A 16,718-nucleotide genomic window follows, 5' to 3' on the forward strand; every position below is an offset into this window, starting at 1 on the left:
CGCTGCACCACCCAGGGATCCCCGGAAGATGATTTCTGTACTACCTAGAACTTTTGAGCAAGTCTGTATTATTTTTGGCTGAATTTCACGCAAAATATAAAACTTTAGTATTTCTTGTTGTCTTATAATTGTCCTCGCCCTTCTATCCACTTTTACTCCCCCAAGAAACAATCCCTCATACTAAAAGTTCCAATTCTCAGGAAGATCTAAGAAAATAATCAAACGAAGAGGGCAAATATGTACATATACATATATGAAAATACTCATTTTAACAACATAATAGTGAAATGTACAAACAATTTAAATGTCCATCTATAAAGGCCTGGTTAAATACAGTGTGTTTTGGGATACCTGAGTGGCTCAACGGTTAAGTGTCTGCCTTCAGCCTTCAGCTCAGGGCGTGATCCTGGAGACCCGGGATCGACTCCCACATTGGGCTCCCTCCATGGAGCCTGCTTCTCCCTCTGCCACTGTCTCTGCCTCTCTCTCTCTCTCTCATGAATAAATAAATAAAATCTTTTAAAAAAATAAATATAGTGTGTTTCATCTATATTGTGGAATAATATGTATCTGTCAAAAATGAGACAGATATATGTGTACTGACATGTAATGATAATATATTAAGTGAAAAAAAAAGAGTAATAGGATAGGATATTTAACCTAAGATAGTCACCAAACTACTAACATTTTTAACATAGATATGGGCATGGGGTTATAGAGAAATTTCACTTTTTGATTTTATATTTCTCTCTAGTTTGATCTTTTTCAAAGAATGTGCTGTCTTCAAAAATCTGGAAAAGGCTATTTCTATTTTTAGAAAAAAAAAAGACAGGAAAACTACTATGTTAAATTATATTAAAAAGAGGGGTAGGGATCCCTGGGTGGCGCAGCGGTTTGGCGCCTGCCTTTGACCCAGGGCGCGATCCTGGAGACCCGGGATCGAATCCCACGTCGGGCTCCTGGTGCATGGAGCCTGCTTCTCCCTCTGCCTGTGTCTCTGCCTCTCTCTCTCTCTCTGTGTGACTATCATAAATAAATAAATAAAAATTATAAAAAAAAAAAAAAAAAGAGGGGTGCTTGGGTGGCTCAGTGATTAAGCATCTGCCTTCTGCTCAAATTGTGATCACAGGGTCCTGGGATTGAGCTCATGCTGGGCTCCCTACTCAGCAAGGAGCCTGCTTCTCTCTCCACCCCTCCCCAACTTGTGTGTGTGCACACTTTTGCTCTCTCTCAAATAAATATTATAAAATAAACTATATTAAAAAGATAGAAATCTAAAATTATCAAAATTAAAAATTTATTAAAAATATAGGACTTACATTTCCAGCTTGTTACTCTACATATCTAAATGAACTAAGGGTAGGAGAGATGTTTGAAGTGACCCAATACATTCACTTCCCCATTCATCTACCTTATACAGTATTCCGCTAAGACTGATGACCAAATCTTTTGTGCTTGTCAGCAGAGGAACCATTTCCAGAGCTTTAGCCAGGATCTCAGGGTGCTGCTTCTTTGCAGACTGTGTGTTCGCGTCTCCCTGGCTCTGGTTGGCACTGGTGTTGTGTAGCAGTGTTTCGATGAATAGCTGAAGAGCTGCATCGCAGTTCAACTGAAATGTGCTAAAAGAAGTATTCCATTACATTACTAACTTCCCATGTGCATGTGTTTCTGTACAATTTCTCCCTAACACATTCCCATCACTGGACTCCAATAACTTTCTCATTGCCCAGCCTCATTATCAGATTGTATAGCTGCCATCAGAGTTAATAACTGCCTTTTAAAAATCAGATCTTATTCTTGGTGGCCGTGTTGACACAATACTGGGGAGAAATTTGTAATAACATTGAAAATATTTAATTCCTTTAATAGGGCAATTCACTTTCTTTTTATTTATTTATTTTATTTTTGCAATTCCACTTTCATACATTTCACAGATGTAGCCAAGATACACAAATAAGGATGTCCACTGCACCAAATGTTTGTAATATTTAAAAATTAAGAACTCAATCATCTATCAATAAGGAGTTAGTTAAATAACTTATTCACACAAAGGAATACCAGAGTTCAAGAGCTATGAAGAAGGGCTATATGTACCAGTCTTATAAGACATCCTGTTAAGTGAATGACGTATGCTACGAAGTGGTTTGTAAAGTATGGTTCTGTTTTTGAGAAATTTAAAGAATGTGTGTTAGTATGTGCATAGGGGAAATAAAAAAAACAATATAGGCCAAACTCTTAACAGTGATTATTCCTGAAGGGTGAGATTATGTGGAACTTTGATTCTAGAATGTTCCATTTGAATTAGAAAAATAATAAAGACTTAAAAATTAAGAATAAGGCTAATATAGACAAAAAGACAATTCCAATGCCTGAAGTCCTATTAATCAGATGATAGTTTAATTTGCTATACAGAATAACTGAAATACCAAGAAAAGCTTTAAGTAGGACCATTTTAAAATTTCATTATTTGAAATTCCAAAGGCCAGCTAAATTTATTCAGCTGGACTCCTTGAGGTAAAAGTGTCACTATCACACAAATACAAATCATCAATGCCACACAAGCAGTAAGATTGTAAAATAAATTTGACATTATTCTAACTATTTACATTTCAGAAATGGGGTCAGTCCCTTAAAACAATATGCAAAAATCTACCAGGAGTTCAAATTAATAAATAAGAAAGTGTGGGCATCCCAGTCTGGATGTGTAGCAGTTCAAACTGAAGAATGTCATAGTTTTGTTATTTCAAAGTATAGTTAGAGCTACTTAGAGCTATGAACAGCCAAGAGCCGTTGCCTTTACAGGTTCAGGATGGTGATGGCCAGGGTCCTCACTAACCTGTTCTCTGTCTACAGGAAGAGCTGGGTACCTACCTGGTTTGAAAGCTATGTGGCCTGTGTGCCTCTATGCTAGTCAGCCTCATAACACTAACTCTGACTTCACAAACTTCTGTCACAAACTGGATAAGGGTCATATAGCACCTTTAATATTTTTAAAGCAGTCACTTATTATTTGACCTTGAGCAGGTTGCCTAACATGGGTTTGTTTCCTCGTATATAAACTGGTGATAATATGCAATAAAAATTGTAAAAATTAAATGATGGTGTATGAGAAAGCACTTTGAAACTGACAATGTGACACCAAACTAGTCATCCTATTTATTAGATAAACACCTGAGATATTATTTATTCCTACTCATCACAGTGAACTATTATCTATAAATAAAACATTCAGTCTTAAGTTTTTTCTATTCACTTATTATTTTTTAAAAAATCTCCCTAAATCATACTTTTCATTATGTCTTAAGATGACCCTGCCCCTGAGTTAATCTGATTTATACGTTCAATTGCTCATAACAATATTCCCAAACTTTCTAAACATGGGGATCATCTGGAACTCCTTCCTATTAAGGATCAGATTCTTGGGGCTCAGCCTAGATCTGCTGAGTCAGAACCACAAGGGAAGGGCCCAGGAATCTATAATTTAAAATCAGGTGACTTAGGTGATGTTCATCACTTGGCAAGTCTGGGAAACACTGTTACATGATAACTTAAGAAAATTTAATCTGGTTCTAGATTTACTCAGTTTGGGGATGAACAAAAGAAAACATCAGAGGTCCATGGACCATAGTCATCTTTATTATCATCTTCTTGCAGTAAGGAGTACCTGTTTTTTAAGCTAACAGCAAAAATACCACTAAGGTTTAAAGAATTACCAGCAATATTCCAAAATGACGCTTGTGTCCATATCTATATTCTCCATGAGAGCTTTCATGAGGTCCTTCTTGGTGAGAGAATGTTGCCTGAAAACTGGCTGAAAAGAAATCTAGAAATAAAAAGCAAAAGAAAAAACCCAATAAAGTAAAATGTACTAGAAAAAGGGCACCATGGTAATTTACTTTTTTACTATCCTTTTTATAGAGAAATATTTTTCTAGATTCCTCCATCTTCTTTTTTTTTTTTTTCTTTTTTTCTTTTTTCTTTTATTTTTAAATCATCCCACCCACCTTGACCATCACCCTAAGATTCAGGTATACTTGGCTGTGGGTCAAATACCTCTCTTAGTCACACTAACCTTTGGCTCTTCATCAGTTGAGCATGGTTGTTAGCGATAACCAGTCCCATGACTGCATATGATTTAGGCATCAAAACACATACCATTTCTGCAGTGATTACACGTTTGATAACCTTACTATGTGTGTATAAAATAAAATGTTTTGGGCAGTCCAGGTGGCTCAGCGGTTGAGCTTTTGCCTTCGGCTCAGGGCGTGATCCCAGAGTCCCAGGATTGAGTCCCACATCGGGCTCCCTGCATGGAGCCTGCTTCTCCCTCTGCCTGTGTCTCTGCCTCTCTCTCTGCATCTTTCATGAATAAATTTAAAAACCTTTAAAAAAACTAAAATAAAATAAAATGTTTTTCATTCAGAGTATAAAGAAAATAGGGTTTTGTTTTTACAAAGTGAAAAATGATTTTCCCTAGTAGGAATTCTTTTTTTTTTTTTTTTTTTTAAGATTCTTATTCATTTATTCATGAGAGACACAGAGAGAGAGGCAATGACACAGGCAGAGAGAGAAGCAGGCTCTCTGCAGGGAGCCTGATATGGGACTCCATCCCAGAACTCCAGGATCAAGTCCTGAGCAGAAGACTGCTGAGCCACCCAGTGGTCCCTCCTTAGTGAGAGTTCTTGGCATACCTGTATATACATTGATGTTATCTTTAACCAAACAGTAGCACAAAAGTATGAGGCTACAGGTCAGGTCTGAAACACCTTGGATGTTAATACTAGATATATTTCTATAAATGAGAAAGCTAAGTAGACAAAAATATCAAGCCTCTTCTAATTTCCTTAAAAATATAGAAAAAAGAAATGAAGCAAACGGTCCTTATTTCTTTAAAACACCAATTAAATTTTAATATAACTAAAATTTATGAGTCTACAATATACATTCTTCTCCAAAGAAAGGGCAATGAGAGCTTTGTTTTCCTAGGGAAATAATCACAATGGATGAAATTTCATGGCATTCCAAAGAATACTCACACCAAGTTTGCCAAGACGAATACCCCACCGGGCATCAGTACTGAGCTCGCAGAACTTGAGCTCCATTTCTATTTCCTGATAGAGGCTGGCCAGGTGAGAGCCCACCAGAGATACTGCCTAAAAAAATAAAAATATAAAATTCAATTGCAAATAAAATATGTGAATATGTTCTAACACCTTTTAGATAAAATCCAACAATAAAAATCATAACCTCTCTTCGTGGTAACAGTGTAGAATGTTACATATTGCTTTCTACACGGTCATTATTCATACAATTATTAGGTCATTCAACTTGTAGTATGATACCATAAATTTAGTCTGGCTTTCCTTCAAAGAAAAGGCCAAATTTTGGTTACCCTGCAAACAAAACACCCATAAAAAGCAAATTTTAAGACAAATATCATCAGAGAGAACTTTTGTGTCCATTACGCTTGTCCTACAAAAAAGTATTGGCTCATGTCTAAGATTTCAAATACACTAAGGTAAATATAAGTGAAGATCTATGACTATATACAGATTTAATAAGTAAACAATATTAAAATTTTGGGGGTTGAGCAATGCTTATAACATGCATGTAGTTCATTAGTGTGCCACTACTCAAGGAAAAGCTGGTAGAAAGTAAGTGAGTGAGCTCGACATTTCTTCTGCTTAAGTCTTTAAGATCTGGGGGCAAAGCCAATTTCATTTCTTCCCCTACATCTTTTAATACTTCAAGAACTGAAGCTGTGCTTCCATCGGTCATACCAAAATTTTGTCATAATTATGCCATGCTTCATCTATGAGCTTCCAGAGTTTTTCAAACACTTCTTTTCGGGGTAAGAGAGTGCAGTAACCCAACGCCAAGTCAAGATCCACGTGGCGACAATTAAATACCTATCAGAAGAAAGCATCAAGAGAAGACAGTCTTTACAATCAAAACAGAACCTGGTTTCTGAAGGTTGTTACTAAATTTAATTATAGACCTTAGGAAAGAGTGTTTCAGGAAAAGTTATTTAAAGTAACTTAGTCGCAACTTGTTTACTTAGTTTTAACATCCTTTATCATTATTATAAATTTAAGGAAACAACTCTAACAAGTTCTCTATGTCACAGAACTCCTACTTTCTTCTCCCCTACATGACAATTCCATAGCTTCTCTTCAAACCCCAACACCCCCTCCCCACCCAACTCTTATCCTCACTGAGAGATAAGAAGCAACCAGAAGAGAGCAAGAAAAATAATTAATTTTAAAAAAGAGAGCTTACCAAGAACAGATACTCACTTTGTACAATAATGTTGTAGCATTTCCCCTGATAAATGTAATGGCTTTCTCTTTCAATTCCGTAACAACATGCTTTGATTTAACTAATGTGGCCTCTCCAAACAACTTTTAGAAAAGAACAAAAGAATCTTTAGGCCCACTTCAATCTATGCATCATTCTAAAAACTTTTCTTAAATATTAAGGAACTTTGGAAATTCGTCATTATATGCAAAATGTATTGGCATTTATTTATTTATTTATTTATGATAGTCACACACACAGAGAGAGAGAGGCAGAGACACAGGCAGAGGGAGAAGCAGGCTCCATGCACCGGGAGCCCGACGTGGGATTCGATCCCAGGTCTCCAGGATCGCGCCCTGGGCCAAAGGCAGGCGCCAAACCGCTGCGCCACCCAGGGATCCCCTGTATTGGCATTTAATCTATGATGACAAATCACTAAGGCCGGAGGGCATGGGTGGGGGGATTGTGGTGAAACTGACTAGGAAGGAGCAAAAAGGAACCATTTCAAATACTCTCTCTTGATTGTGGTGTTGGTGACACGGTGACTACATTGGCTGATACACTTAAAATGTGCAATTTTGAAAGCTATACCTAAATAAAGTTAACTTTAAAAAAAATGGTATTAAAAATGGTATTTAATAAATATCAATAGAATAGCAGTGAATACAATTCTCTCAGAGACTAGTTTCACAAGAACATTATCAACAGGTACTTTGTCTTCTAGATACTTAAAAAAAATTTTTTTTTAATGTATTTATTCATGAGAGATACACAGAGAGAGGCAGAGACCTAGGGATAGGGAGAAGCAGGCTCCCTTCAGTGAACCTGATGCAGGACTTGATCCCAGGACCCCGAGATCATGACCTGAGCCAAAGGCAGATGCTCAACCACTGGGCCACTCAGGCACCCCTTCTAGACTCTTTTCAATGATGCCATCAGGTAACAATTTTAATAATTTGGGCCATAATAAAACAAATAGCAGAGTTTTGACATAATGTGGTCACTGAGTTTGGAATAAGTAGACATATCACTGCAACCTAAAACCTCAGCCAACTAATTCCACCTCCCTCAGTTGGCTTCCTCATTTGCAAAATGGAGACTCTCGGGTTGTTGAGATTGAGTATGAGTGTGCAAGAACCCTGAACCACACCCGAATCTTAGTAGCTGCTCAGCAACTGTTTCTTAACTCTGACAAATTATCAATTTCCTTGCTTCAGAGTCAAAAGAGAAAATGTGAACTCCAAATTCCTTTGTTTGGCAGTACTTTTATCTATATTCATCCAAAGTGAAAGCATTTGTTCTCGAAACTATACCTTTCCACTCAGACTGTCATTCATTAAGCTTGATGCAGAGTGCTGAAGACAGGTACCAAATGAACCAATGACAAATCTTAGGGCCAGCTCCCACTGGCTAGATTCTTGAAGGTTTTGGAGCAGGGCAGAGATGGAGTTTATAATAGGTAAAATAAGGTTGTCTCCTGTGAAATGATAGAAGTGTTTCATTTCAGGAAAAGTATGTTAATCCAGTTAGATTTTTTTCAAGAAAGAAAGATATTACTGAAAATTGTTTCCAGGGACAGCCTATGTTTTCAGTGGAGATGATGATCATAGAATTGGTTCTCAAAGTAAGTAAATGAGAGAATTAACATGGACTTGATTTAAATCAGAAAATAACTAAATATGATTATAACTTGTCTATTTTGAGATGCTTATTAAGTCATTAGCTGGGAAAAAAAAAAAACACCACTTCTCCATTGGGAAGGCCAAATTTTTTTTGGGGGGGCGGGGGGCAAAATTTATGAACAGATTCATAAACGTTAATGTCATGAGCCAAATAACACACTCTCCTGACCCTTTGGAAGACTAACACTGGGACTATAATAATTAAATAACCATATCAAGAACATTAAGTCAGATTCGTATCCAAGATTTCAAGGAATTTCTGTATTGGCGTATTTACAACAGTGTACATTTCTGATGTCAAATACCTTCATTAATAGAGCAGTATGGTAAACTTGTAGAATCCAAGGGATATCTCTTGCTTTCTACAAAACAGAGTAAAATATTTAACACTAAATAAAACAACTCATATTCCAAGAGATATTTAAATATTATGCTATTATCAAATAATGTTTTAAAGCATACTGTCGCTTTTTAAAAAACCATTTAAGTATATATTCAGAAAAGTACATAGATTAAGTGTACAACTTGATAAAGTGAATATATCCACAGAACAGCACCCAAACCAAAAACAAAACAAAACAAAACAAAAAACAAACCCAGAACCTTACCAGTACCCGAAGCCCCCTCTTTCCCCCATTCTAGCCCACTGCCCACCCCCAAGGGTAACCTAATCAACCACTCTCCTGACTTCCAACAGCACGGCTTCCTTGTAACCTGTCCTTGTACTTTATATAAATGAAATCAGATGGTACACAGACATTCTTTTGTGTCTAGCTTTTTTGCTCAACATTATGCCTGCCAGATTCACCATATTAAGGTGTTTAGTTCTAGTTCCAGACCTCCACAGTCAAAACTAGTATAAGGCAGAAATACACAGAAAATAACACAAGTGACAATTACCAGCAAGAGGCACAAGTGATGCAATCAATTCATAAATAACAGGGAGTACCATCTGTGTCTCAAGAACTATTCCATCTTCACTGAAGAAGTCACTGTAGGACCACTCTTCATATGGATCTTTGTGAGTTCCGAAGGAAGTCTAAACACCAAATCACATGGAAATGACACAAGTAAAAACACTCCAAAAACACAAATACCACCTTCACCAGGCAGAACCCAGGATCAGATATATTAGAGCCAAACAGTTTTGATGGTCAAAACCAACAGTGTAGTTTGTTTCTTCAGGTCTGCGGCTTATAGTATAGTAACGTCATTTAAGATTAAATTGTTATTCTAAAAGAAGGACAATGTCCAGAGATGCCTCATTTGAGGCCAAACGTTTTTTTTTTGTTTTGTTTTGTTTTTTAAGATTTTATTTACTTATTCATCAGAGACAGAGAGAGAGAGAGGGAGAGAGGCAGAGACACAGGCAGAAAGAGAAGCAGCCTCCATGCAGGGAGCCCGATGTGGGACTCGATCCTGGGAAGCACGCCCTGGGCCGAAGGTGGCGCAAACCAGTGAGCCACCCGGGCTGCCTGAGGTCCAACATTTTAAATGACAGTGCAACTTAAAGTAGCCAATAAATGAGACTGGAAAAGAGGTCTCATGCCCTTGAGTTTTCTGGCCTCAGATGAGAAAACACAAGAGACAGATTTGGTATTTTTGTAAACTACACAAGTGATTTAAAAGTGGTACATAAAGGATGGGCAGGGGTTTTGTTTAAGGAAAAGAAATCCAAAAGCAATTTACTTTCATTAGAACTCCACAGTCATCCATTTGGCACTGTCTGGAAAGCTCTACTGCCATTAAGGTATATTTACATAGTTCTAAAGCATCTAGTAAAAAATCTGAAAGAAAATGGAGAAAAATCATTACACTAATATTTCATGTCAAAAAAAAATATTTCATGTCTTTGGAATAAAGAAAACAATCCTCCAGTAACTGACATACAAAATTCTAAAGGCCACAAAGTAGAGAGAAAAGCTTCCATAAAACTATGACTACCCTAAATAATGCAGTTCAACTTTTTTCTTAAGCTCGGCTGAGAAATAAGATCATATATGGAGACGCAAGGAATTTCACAGTCCCATCAAAGTGAGTATCAACAGTCGGAAATGACATTGTTAATACCTGTAAATATTTTCAAACAGTAATCCCCATAATTTACTATAAATGGAGAGGATCTTTTGTCCTCACCACAACATCCAATTGTACAGAGATAGCATGTGGGAGACTAGTAGGAAATGAAGCCAAGAACACAAAACTATGTATATTATAAAACTTGTCACCTGGGCTACAGATGGTGGCAGCTTGGCAAGCTAGAGCATGTATTTCAGAAGGAAGATTGAGGCCGACAGGTATTGCCATCGGAACATCGTTAGCCAACATTTGACAAAGCTTCTGACATGTCAGAAACAGCAATTTCCCGGTGTCCACATTGCAGTGATATTTAAATGAGTCTCTGGAAGAAAGGATGTGTTGGAAAGTAGAGCACGCAGAGCAAAAGCAAATGCATTTGCCTTTCTTGGGTCAATATGTGACCACCACCATCATTTAAAATGTCTTTATAACATTCAACTTACTTGGGACACTATTAACTGTCAGAATACAAAGGCAACCTAAATTCAACAATTAGGTTACCCAATGACTCCATGTGAGTTACTTGCCTTCTATGCTACCACTTTCTTTTTTAAGAGAGAGGGAGTGGGGGCAGGGGGCAGAGAGAGACTCTCCAGCAGACTCCACACCCAGCGTGGAGCCCGACACAGGGTTCCATCCATGACCCTGAGATCATGACCTGAGCCAAAATCAAGAGTCAGAAGCTTTTAATTGACTGAGCCACCCAGGCGTCCCTATGATATGGCTTTTGACCCAGAAGTCCACACTAGGCTCTGAGTGAGAAACCAAGAACACTTCTGTGAAAATGAAAATGTCACTGGCCTTACCCTATCACCAAAGAAGTCAAGGAAGCAAGTGTTCCTTCCAGAGACAAGCTGTGCAAGCATAGGGCTGGGACTCACCTGCACCTACTCAGAGCTGCATCCAGATTCCCGTGGTTCAAGGCTTGCAAGGTCAGCTCGGCCTCCTGCTCTTCCATGGACATATGTAGAGCCAGCACCTGTCTGTGTAGCTTGGACTTAGCGCTAAGGCTCTTGTCCTCTGTGGCTGCAGGCTCTGTGGCACTCCAAGATTTGTGTTTGCTCTGTGTGACTTCATAAGCTTTCATGTACTGTTCGCGGAGCTCTGCGACCAGGGAACCATTGCTATAATCTCCGAAGGACAGGAAGATCTTGAAGCTCTCCTAGCAAGGCAAGCAGGATAGCATGCCACGTCTGTTTACTTCATCTATCTGTTGTTTCTTCTTTTTACTTTTTTAAAAAAGATTTTTTTTTTTCACGAGAGACGCAGAGAGACAGGCAGAGACATAGGCAGATGGAGAAGCAGGCTCCTCATAGGGAGCCTGATGCGGAACTCGATCCTGGGACCCAAGGATCATGACCTGAGCAGAAGGCAGATGCTCAACCGCTGAGCCACCCAGACATCCCTTCATCTGTTTTTATTTTTTATTTATTTTTTTAAAGATTTATTTATATAGTTATGATAGAGCGAGAGCGAGAGAGAGAGCGAGAGAGAGAGAGAGAGGCAGAGACACAGGAGGAGGGAGAAGCAGGCTCCAGGCCGGGACCCCGACGTGGGACTTGATCCCGGGACTCCAGGATCACACCCTGGACCAAAGGCAGGCGCCAAACCACTGAGCCACCGAGGGATCCCCTCTTCATCTGTTTTTAAAAATCACTGGCAGGGGAGGCCTGGGTGGCTCAGTGGTTAAGCGTCTGCCTTTGACTCAGGGCATGATCCATGATCTTGGGATCAAATCCTGCACTGGGTTCCCTGTGGGGAGCCTGCTTCTCCCTCTGCCTCTGCCTCCCTCTCTCTGTGTCTCTCATGAATAAATAAATAAAATCTTAAAAAAGAAAACCATTGGAAGGTCTCAAACCTCTCATTTCTCCCTCAAAGATTACTCCCTTTTAACTTAACAATGTAAGACTTTATGTTTTAAGTTATGAAACTAACATTATAAAAAGTTTGGAAAAGAGGAAAAACCATTTTAGCCCAGGATTTTCTCAGCATCAGCACTATTGACACTATTTCTCAGTGTTAGATGGTTCTCTGTTGTGGCAGAGCCCTGAATAGCAAGAGGGCCAGATTAAGTATTAGATTTGGGTGATTCTACTCAGGTGGCTTGAAGAACCCAGCTTTGTCCCTTTTTGTAATTATTCCTGATTGGTCTCTAATTCTGCACCTAGAATTTATTTTTCTGACCCAATAAAAAATTCCCACTGGGGCCCATGGAAGAATACCAAGAGGTAGAAATAGTGAGTCAGACCTCTTCCTCCTTTTTTCTTTCTTTTTTTTTTTTTAATTCTTATTTTTTATTTATTCGTGAGAGATATACACAATGAGAGGCAGAGACACAGGCAGAGGGAGAAGCAGGCTCCATGCAGGAAGCCCGACGTGGGACTTGATCCCGGGTCTCCAGGATCAGGTCCTGGGCTGAAGGTGGCACTAAACCACTGAGCACCCGGGCTGCCCCCTCCCTTTTTTTTTAAGTAATCTCTACACCCCATGTAGGGCTCATCCTAAAATCAAGAGTCAGGTGCTCTTCCAAATGACCCCTAGACCACCCCTAGACCTTCTGTTTTGATGCCACACTTTAGAGCAAGGTTTCTCAATCTTGCTGGATCATTTTTTATTGTGGGGGTTGTCTGTGCATTGTAGCAGCACCCCTGGCCTCTACCATTGGATGCCACCAGCACTCTCCTTGCACTACTTGTGACAATCAAAAATATCTTCAGACAGTGCCAAGTATCCCCTGGGTGCAAACACGCACCTCAGTTGAGAACTGGTTAACCTAATAAGCAGTGACCATTTGCTTGGTATTTCTTCTCAGTTTCTTTCACCAGCATTTTGTGGCCGCATGGATAATTTCATGTTACCTTCTCCAGTTAACACCATGGCATTTCCCCTTTCTTCATCACTACATAGATTAAAAAATAATGATAATAATTGTAGAAAGATTTGAGAAAGCAAGCGTGTGTGTGTGTGAGCCGGGGGGCTGGCGTGCAGAGGGAAAGAAGCAGACTGCTGAGCAGAGCCTGACTTGGGGGTTCAATCCCAGGACTCTGAGATCACGACCTGAGCCAAAATCAAGAGTGTCACTTAACCAACTGAGCCACCCAGGAACGCCACCATAAACATTATTTTTGATGGTTGCATAACTTAACCTATGGTGTAGTCAATATTTATAAAATGTAAAGTTTTGAAAATAATATTTTCCCCAAAATATGAGTGATCTTTCCCAAAGGGTAGCATAATGTAGAAATACTTATTTATGGAAATAAATAGGGGCAACTGGGTGGCTCAGTTGGTTAAGTGTCTGCCTTCGGCTCAGTTAATGATTCTGGGGGGTCCTGGGATTGGGACCTGCATCGGGCTCCCTGCTCAAAGGGGAGCCTACGTCTCCCTCTCCCTCTGCCACTTCCTCTGCTTGTGCTCTCTGTCAATACATAAAATCTTTAGAAAGGAAGGCAGGCAGGCAGGCAGACAATATTTCCTATATTTACTACAGATAAGTTGTGGGAGATTTTATTCATTATATGTTACAGTTCCCTCTTTATTAGGAACCACAGAAATGTTTATGCTTATATATAACCATAGACTATCTGAAAAAATACACAAGAAATTGGTGATGGTGGTTGTACCTAATGAGGGAAACTGGATAGATGGAGTGTCATGATATGAAGAAGACTTGTTTTTCACTATCTATTCTTTTAAACTTTTTAAATCAAAGAATTAATTCCTTATTGTTTGTAACATGTAGTACAGAACTTAAGTTTATTTTTTGTCATGGTAAAATATACAAACAAAATTTACCATTTTTACCATTTTTAAAACCTTTTGAATTATGTATCAGCCATGTATAATCTAGTCAAAGATAAACATAGAGTGATTAAACCAAGAAGTTTCTCTTTTTTCAAAGTGCATCTTTTCCCAAAGGAATGCAGCTTCTACACAGCCAATATATTTCATGACTTTTAAAGGCACATATTTTTATTTTCAGTAATCTTTTTTTTAAAAGATTTTATTCATTCATTTGAAAGAGAACATGCATGGACAAGTGGGGGGAGGGGCAGTGGGAGAGGGAGAAGCAGACTCAGCACTGAGCAGGGAGCCAGATACAAGCTTGATCATGAGACCCTGAGATCATGACCTGAACCAAAGGCAGTCACTTACCTGATTGAGTCACCCAGTGCCCCTATTTTCAGTAATCTTTTAATTTTTTTTTAAGATTTTATTTATTTGAGAGAAAGGGAAGCAGAGCATGAGCAGAGGGAGGAAACAGAGGGAGAAGGAGAAACAGGCTCCAATTCCAAGATCCTGGGATCAGGACCTGAGCCAAAGGCAGAGGCTTAACCAAGTCACCCAGGTGCCCCCAACTTTCAGTAATCTTAACTGTTTATTGCTGCTGAAACAGTGCCAAAGAGAATAAGCAAGGGTATTGGTACTGGGGTCAGACAGATGGGTTCTGAATGGTGGTTCACACGACTAGCTTACCATATACTCACTGCAGCATTACTCACAATAGCCAAAAAGTAGAAACAACCCAAGTGTCCATCAATAGAGGAATAAACAAAATGTGGTCCATCTATATGATGGAACATGATTCAGCAATAAAAAGGAACCAAACACTGACACCTGCTACACTACAGATGATCCTTGAAAACATCACACTGACTGAGAAAAGCCAGATACAAAAGGATATTGTATGCTTCCCCTTACATGAAATATATAGAATAAGCAAATTCAGAGACAGAAAGTCGATCAGAGATTACAAGGGCTGGAGGGGAAGGGGAGCAAGGAGTTACTACTTCATGGGTAAAAATGGATAAAATAGATAAAAAGCAGAGTTCCTGTTGGAGGTGATGAAAAGCAGATACTGTTGAAGGTCATACAACACTGTGAATGTAACTAATGCCACTGAACTGTATGTTGGAAAACGGTTAAAATAGCAAATTTTATATTGTTATCACAATTATGAAAACTTACTAAGACAATATCCCAAAACCACTGAATTATACACTTTAAATGGATGAATAGTATGGTATGTGAATTATATCTCCATAATGTTTTTTAAATGATAGAGACAAAAAAAAGGAAAACTAGTTATGCTGTATTTAAAATTCCTGAAGGTGGGATGCCTGGGTGGCTCAGTGGTTAAGTGTCTACCTTTGGCTTGGGTCGTGATCCTGGGGTCCAGGGATCGAGTCCCACATCAGGCTCCCTGCACGGAGCCTGCTTCTCCCTCTGCCTGTGTCTCTGCCTCGCTCTGTGTGTCTCTCATGAATAAATAAATAAAATCTTTATTAAAAAATAAAGTAAAAAAATAAAATAATAAAATAAAATTCCTGAAGGTTAGTACAGAAGATTTTAAGGACAGACTAATCACTAATGTCAAATTAACTGATTAGTAACTTAATTAGTAAAGAAATAACATTCAGGATAACTTAACATCTTTACCTGTAAGCTAGCAACAACTTTAAATTGTTTCAGGAGTTCTTCATATTCATCCTTCTTCTGTAGATTGTCTGTAATTACATTTTTTAAAGTTTTAACAGACATCCAAATTCCCATATTATCAGAATTTTCAAAAGCTAAAATTTCAATTGGCTATGGTTTTATCTCAAGTCTTTTCAGAAGCTGAGGGAAGAGAATTTAAGTACAGAAGGAAATCTAATTATTCTTTCTGAAGGTAGAAAACAGAAGTTTATGGGTTTGTAAGAGAAATGGTAACTTTTCTGAAACAAGTTGCAGCTTTTTTCCCCAAGAGAGTTACTTTATTAATGTTTTACTTAAGTTCAAGTTTAAATAGGTTTTTGCCTGATCATGACCAAATGATAAGTGAGAAATATGAGCAATAAACACAAGAAATCTAGTCTAGACTTAAATAGCTTACTGAAGTATATAAACAAATGGTAAGTTGATTTTAGATGCTTCCATTTTCATACCACTAATCAAAAGAATAAAGCAAGGAAGATTTCATGAAAAAAGAAAATGGGTAGGATCAAAGAAGACAATGAAAGTCAAAAAACCAGGGGTAAGGACAAGGGCTGTCACTGATGCTCCTTTCTGAAAAGGGCTAGCTTCAAAACAAAACCAAGAAGAGAGCACAGAGGTACAATCTACCTTTCTGGATGTCGCATAGTATTTTAAGAATGTCTACGGATGTCTTTGCTACAGACATTCTCCAGGCCTTGTCCTAAAAAGAAAAACAGAAAATGAAATCTACTTCCTTTGTCACTTCACTAGTACACATACAGACAAATACGTAAAAACCACAATATCAGAAAAAAAATAGTAAAAAAGGCTGAAAAAAATGGATCCATGTTAGAGGGAGTCAAGACAGCCAAGAAATGGATCATAATTGAATTATACAGAATGTAAACATGAAAAACACCAGTATGAATGCTTGGATATATGATTTAGAAATACCACAAATATGCAAATCCCCCAAATTACCTTTTAGCTACATTTTAATTAACAGTCAGTTGGGTTTCATTTTTTTAAAATAGTTTTTATTTATTACCGGACTAAACATTTAGCAAAGTTCTCTGGAAAAGTTAAAAAGAACTGAAGTTGTTTAAGCCTAGGGAATGGAAGTCTAAGGAATAATCATTATCTTCCAGACCAACAAGTTTAAAACAAACAAAAAGACAAGAAAAGTCAAAAAAGGAAAAGCTT

General features: G+C 38.2%; 1 protein-coding gene across 1 annotated transcript in view; it reads right to left on the bottom strand.

The window, feature by feature from the left end:
* Window positions 1-16,718, bottom strand: part of KNTC1 (kinetochore associated 1) — a 77,691-nt gene that overhangs the window by 21,088 nt on the left and 39,885 nt on the right. Inside the window, exons 32-44 of the mRNA XM_026018897.2 lie at window positions 16,164-16,236; window positions 15,498-15,565; window positions 10,940-11,220; window positions 10,208-10,380; window positions 9,669-9,766; window positions 8,880-9,018; window positions 8,285-8,341; window positions 7,611-7,774; window positions 6,297-6,401; window positions 5,781-5,909; window positions 5,037-5,153; window positions 3,714-3,823; window positions 1,412-1,619 (exon numbers count right to left, since the gene is read on the bottom strand). Coding sequence (XP_025874682.2) covers window positions 1,412-1,619; window positions 3,714-3,823; window positions 5,037-5,153; window positions 5,781-5,909; window positions 6,297-6,401; window positions 7,611-7,774; window positions 8,285-8,341; window positions 8,880-9,018; window positions 9,669-9,766; window positions 10,208-10,380; window positions 10,940-11,220; window positions 15,498-15,565; window positions 16,164-16,236 — 1,722 coding nt within the window. The remainder of the gene's footprint in view (window positions 1-1,411; window positions 1,620-3,713; window positions 3,824-5,036; window positions 5,154-5,780; window positions 5,910-6,296; window positions 6,402-7,610; window positions 7,775-8,284; window positions 8,342-8,879; window positions 9,019-9,668; window positions 9,767-10,207; window positions 10,381-10,939; window positions 11,221-15,497; window positions 15,566-16,163; window positions 16,237-16,718) is intronic.

This window comes from Vulpes vulpes, chromosome 10 (genome assembly GCF_048418805.1).
Source record: "Vulpes vulpes isolate BD-2025 chromosome 10, VulVul3, whole genome shotgun sequence".
NCBI lineage: Eukaryota > Metazoa > Chordata > Mammalia > Carnivora > Canidae > Vulpes > Vulpes vulpes.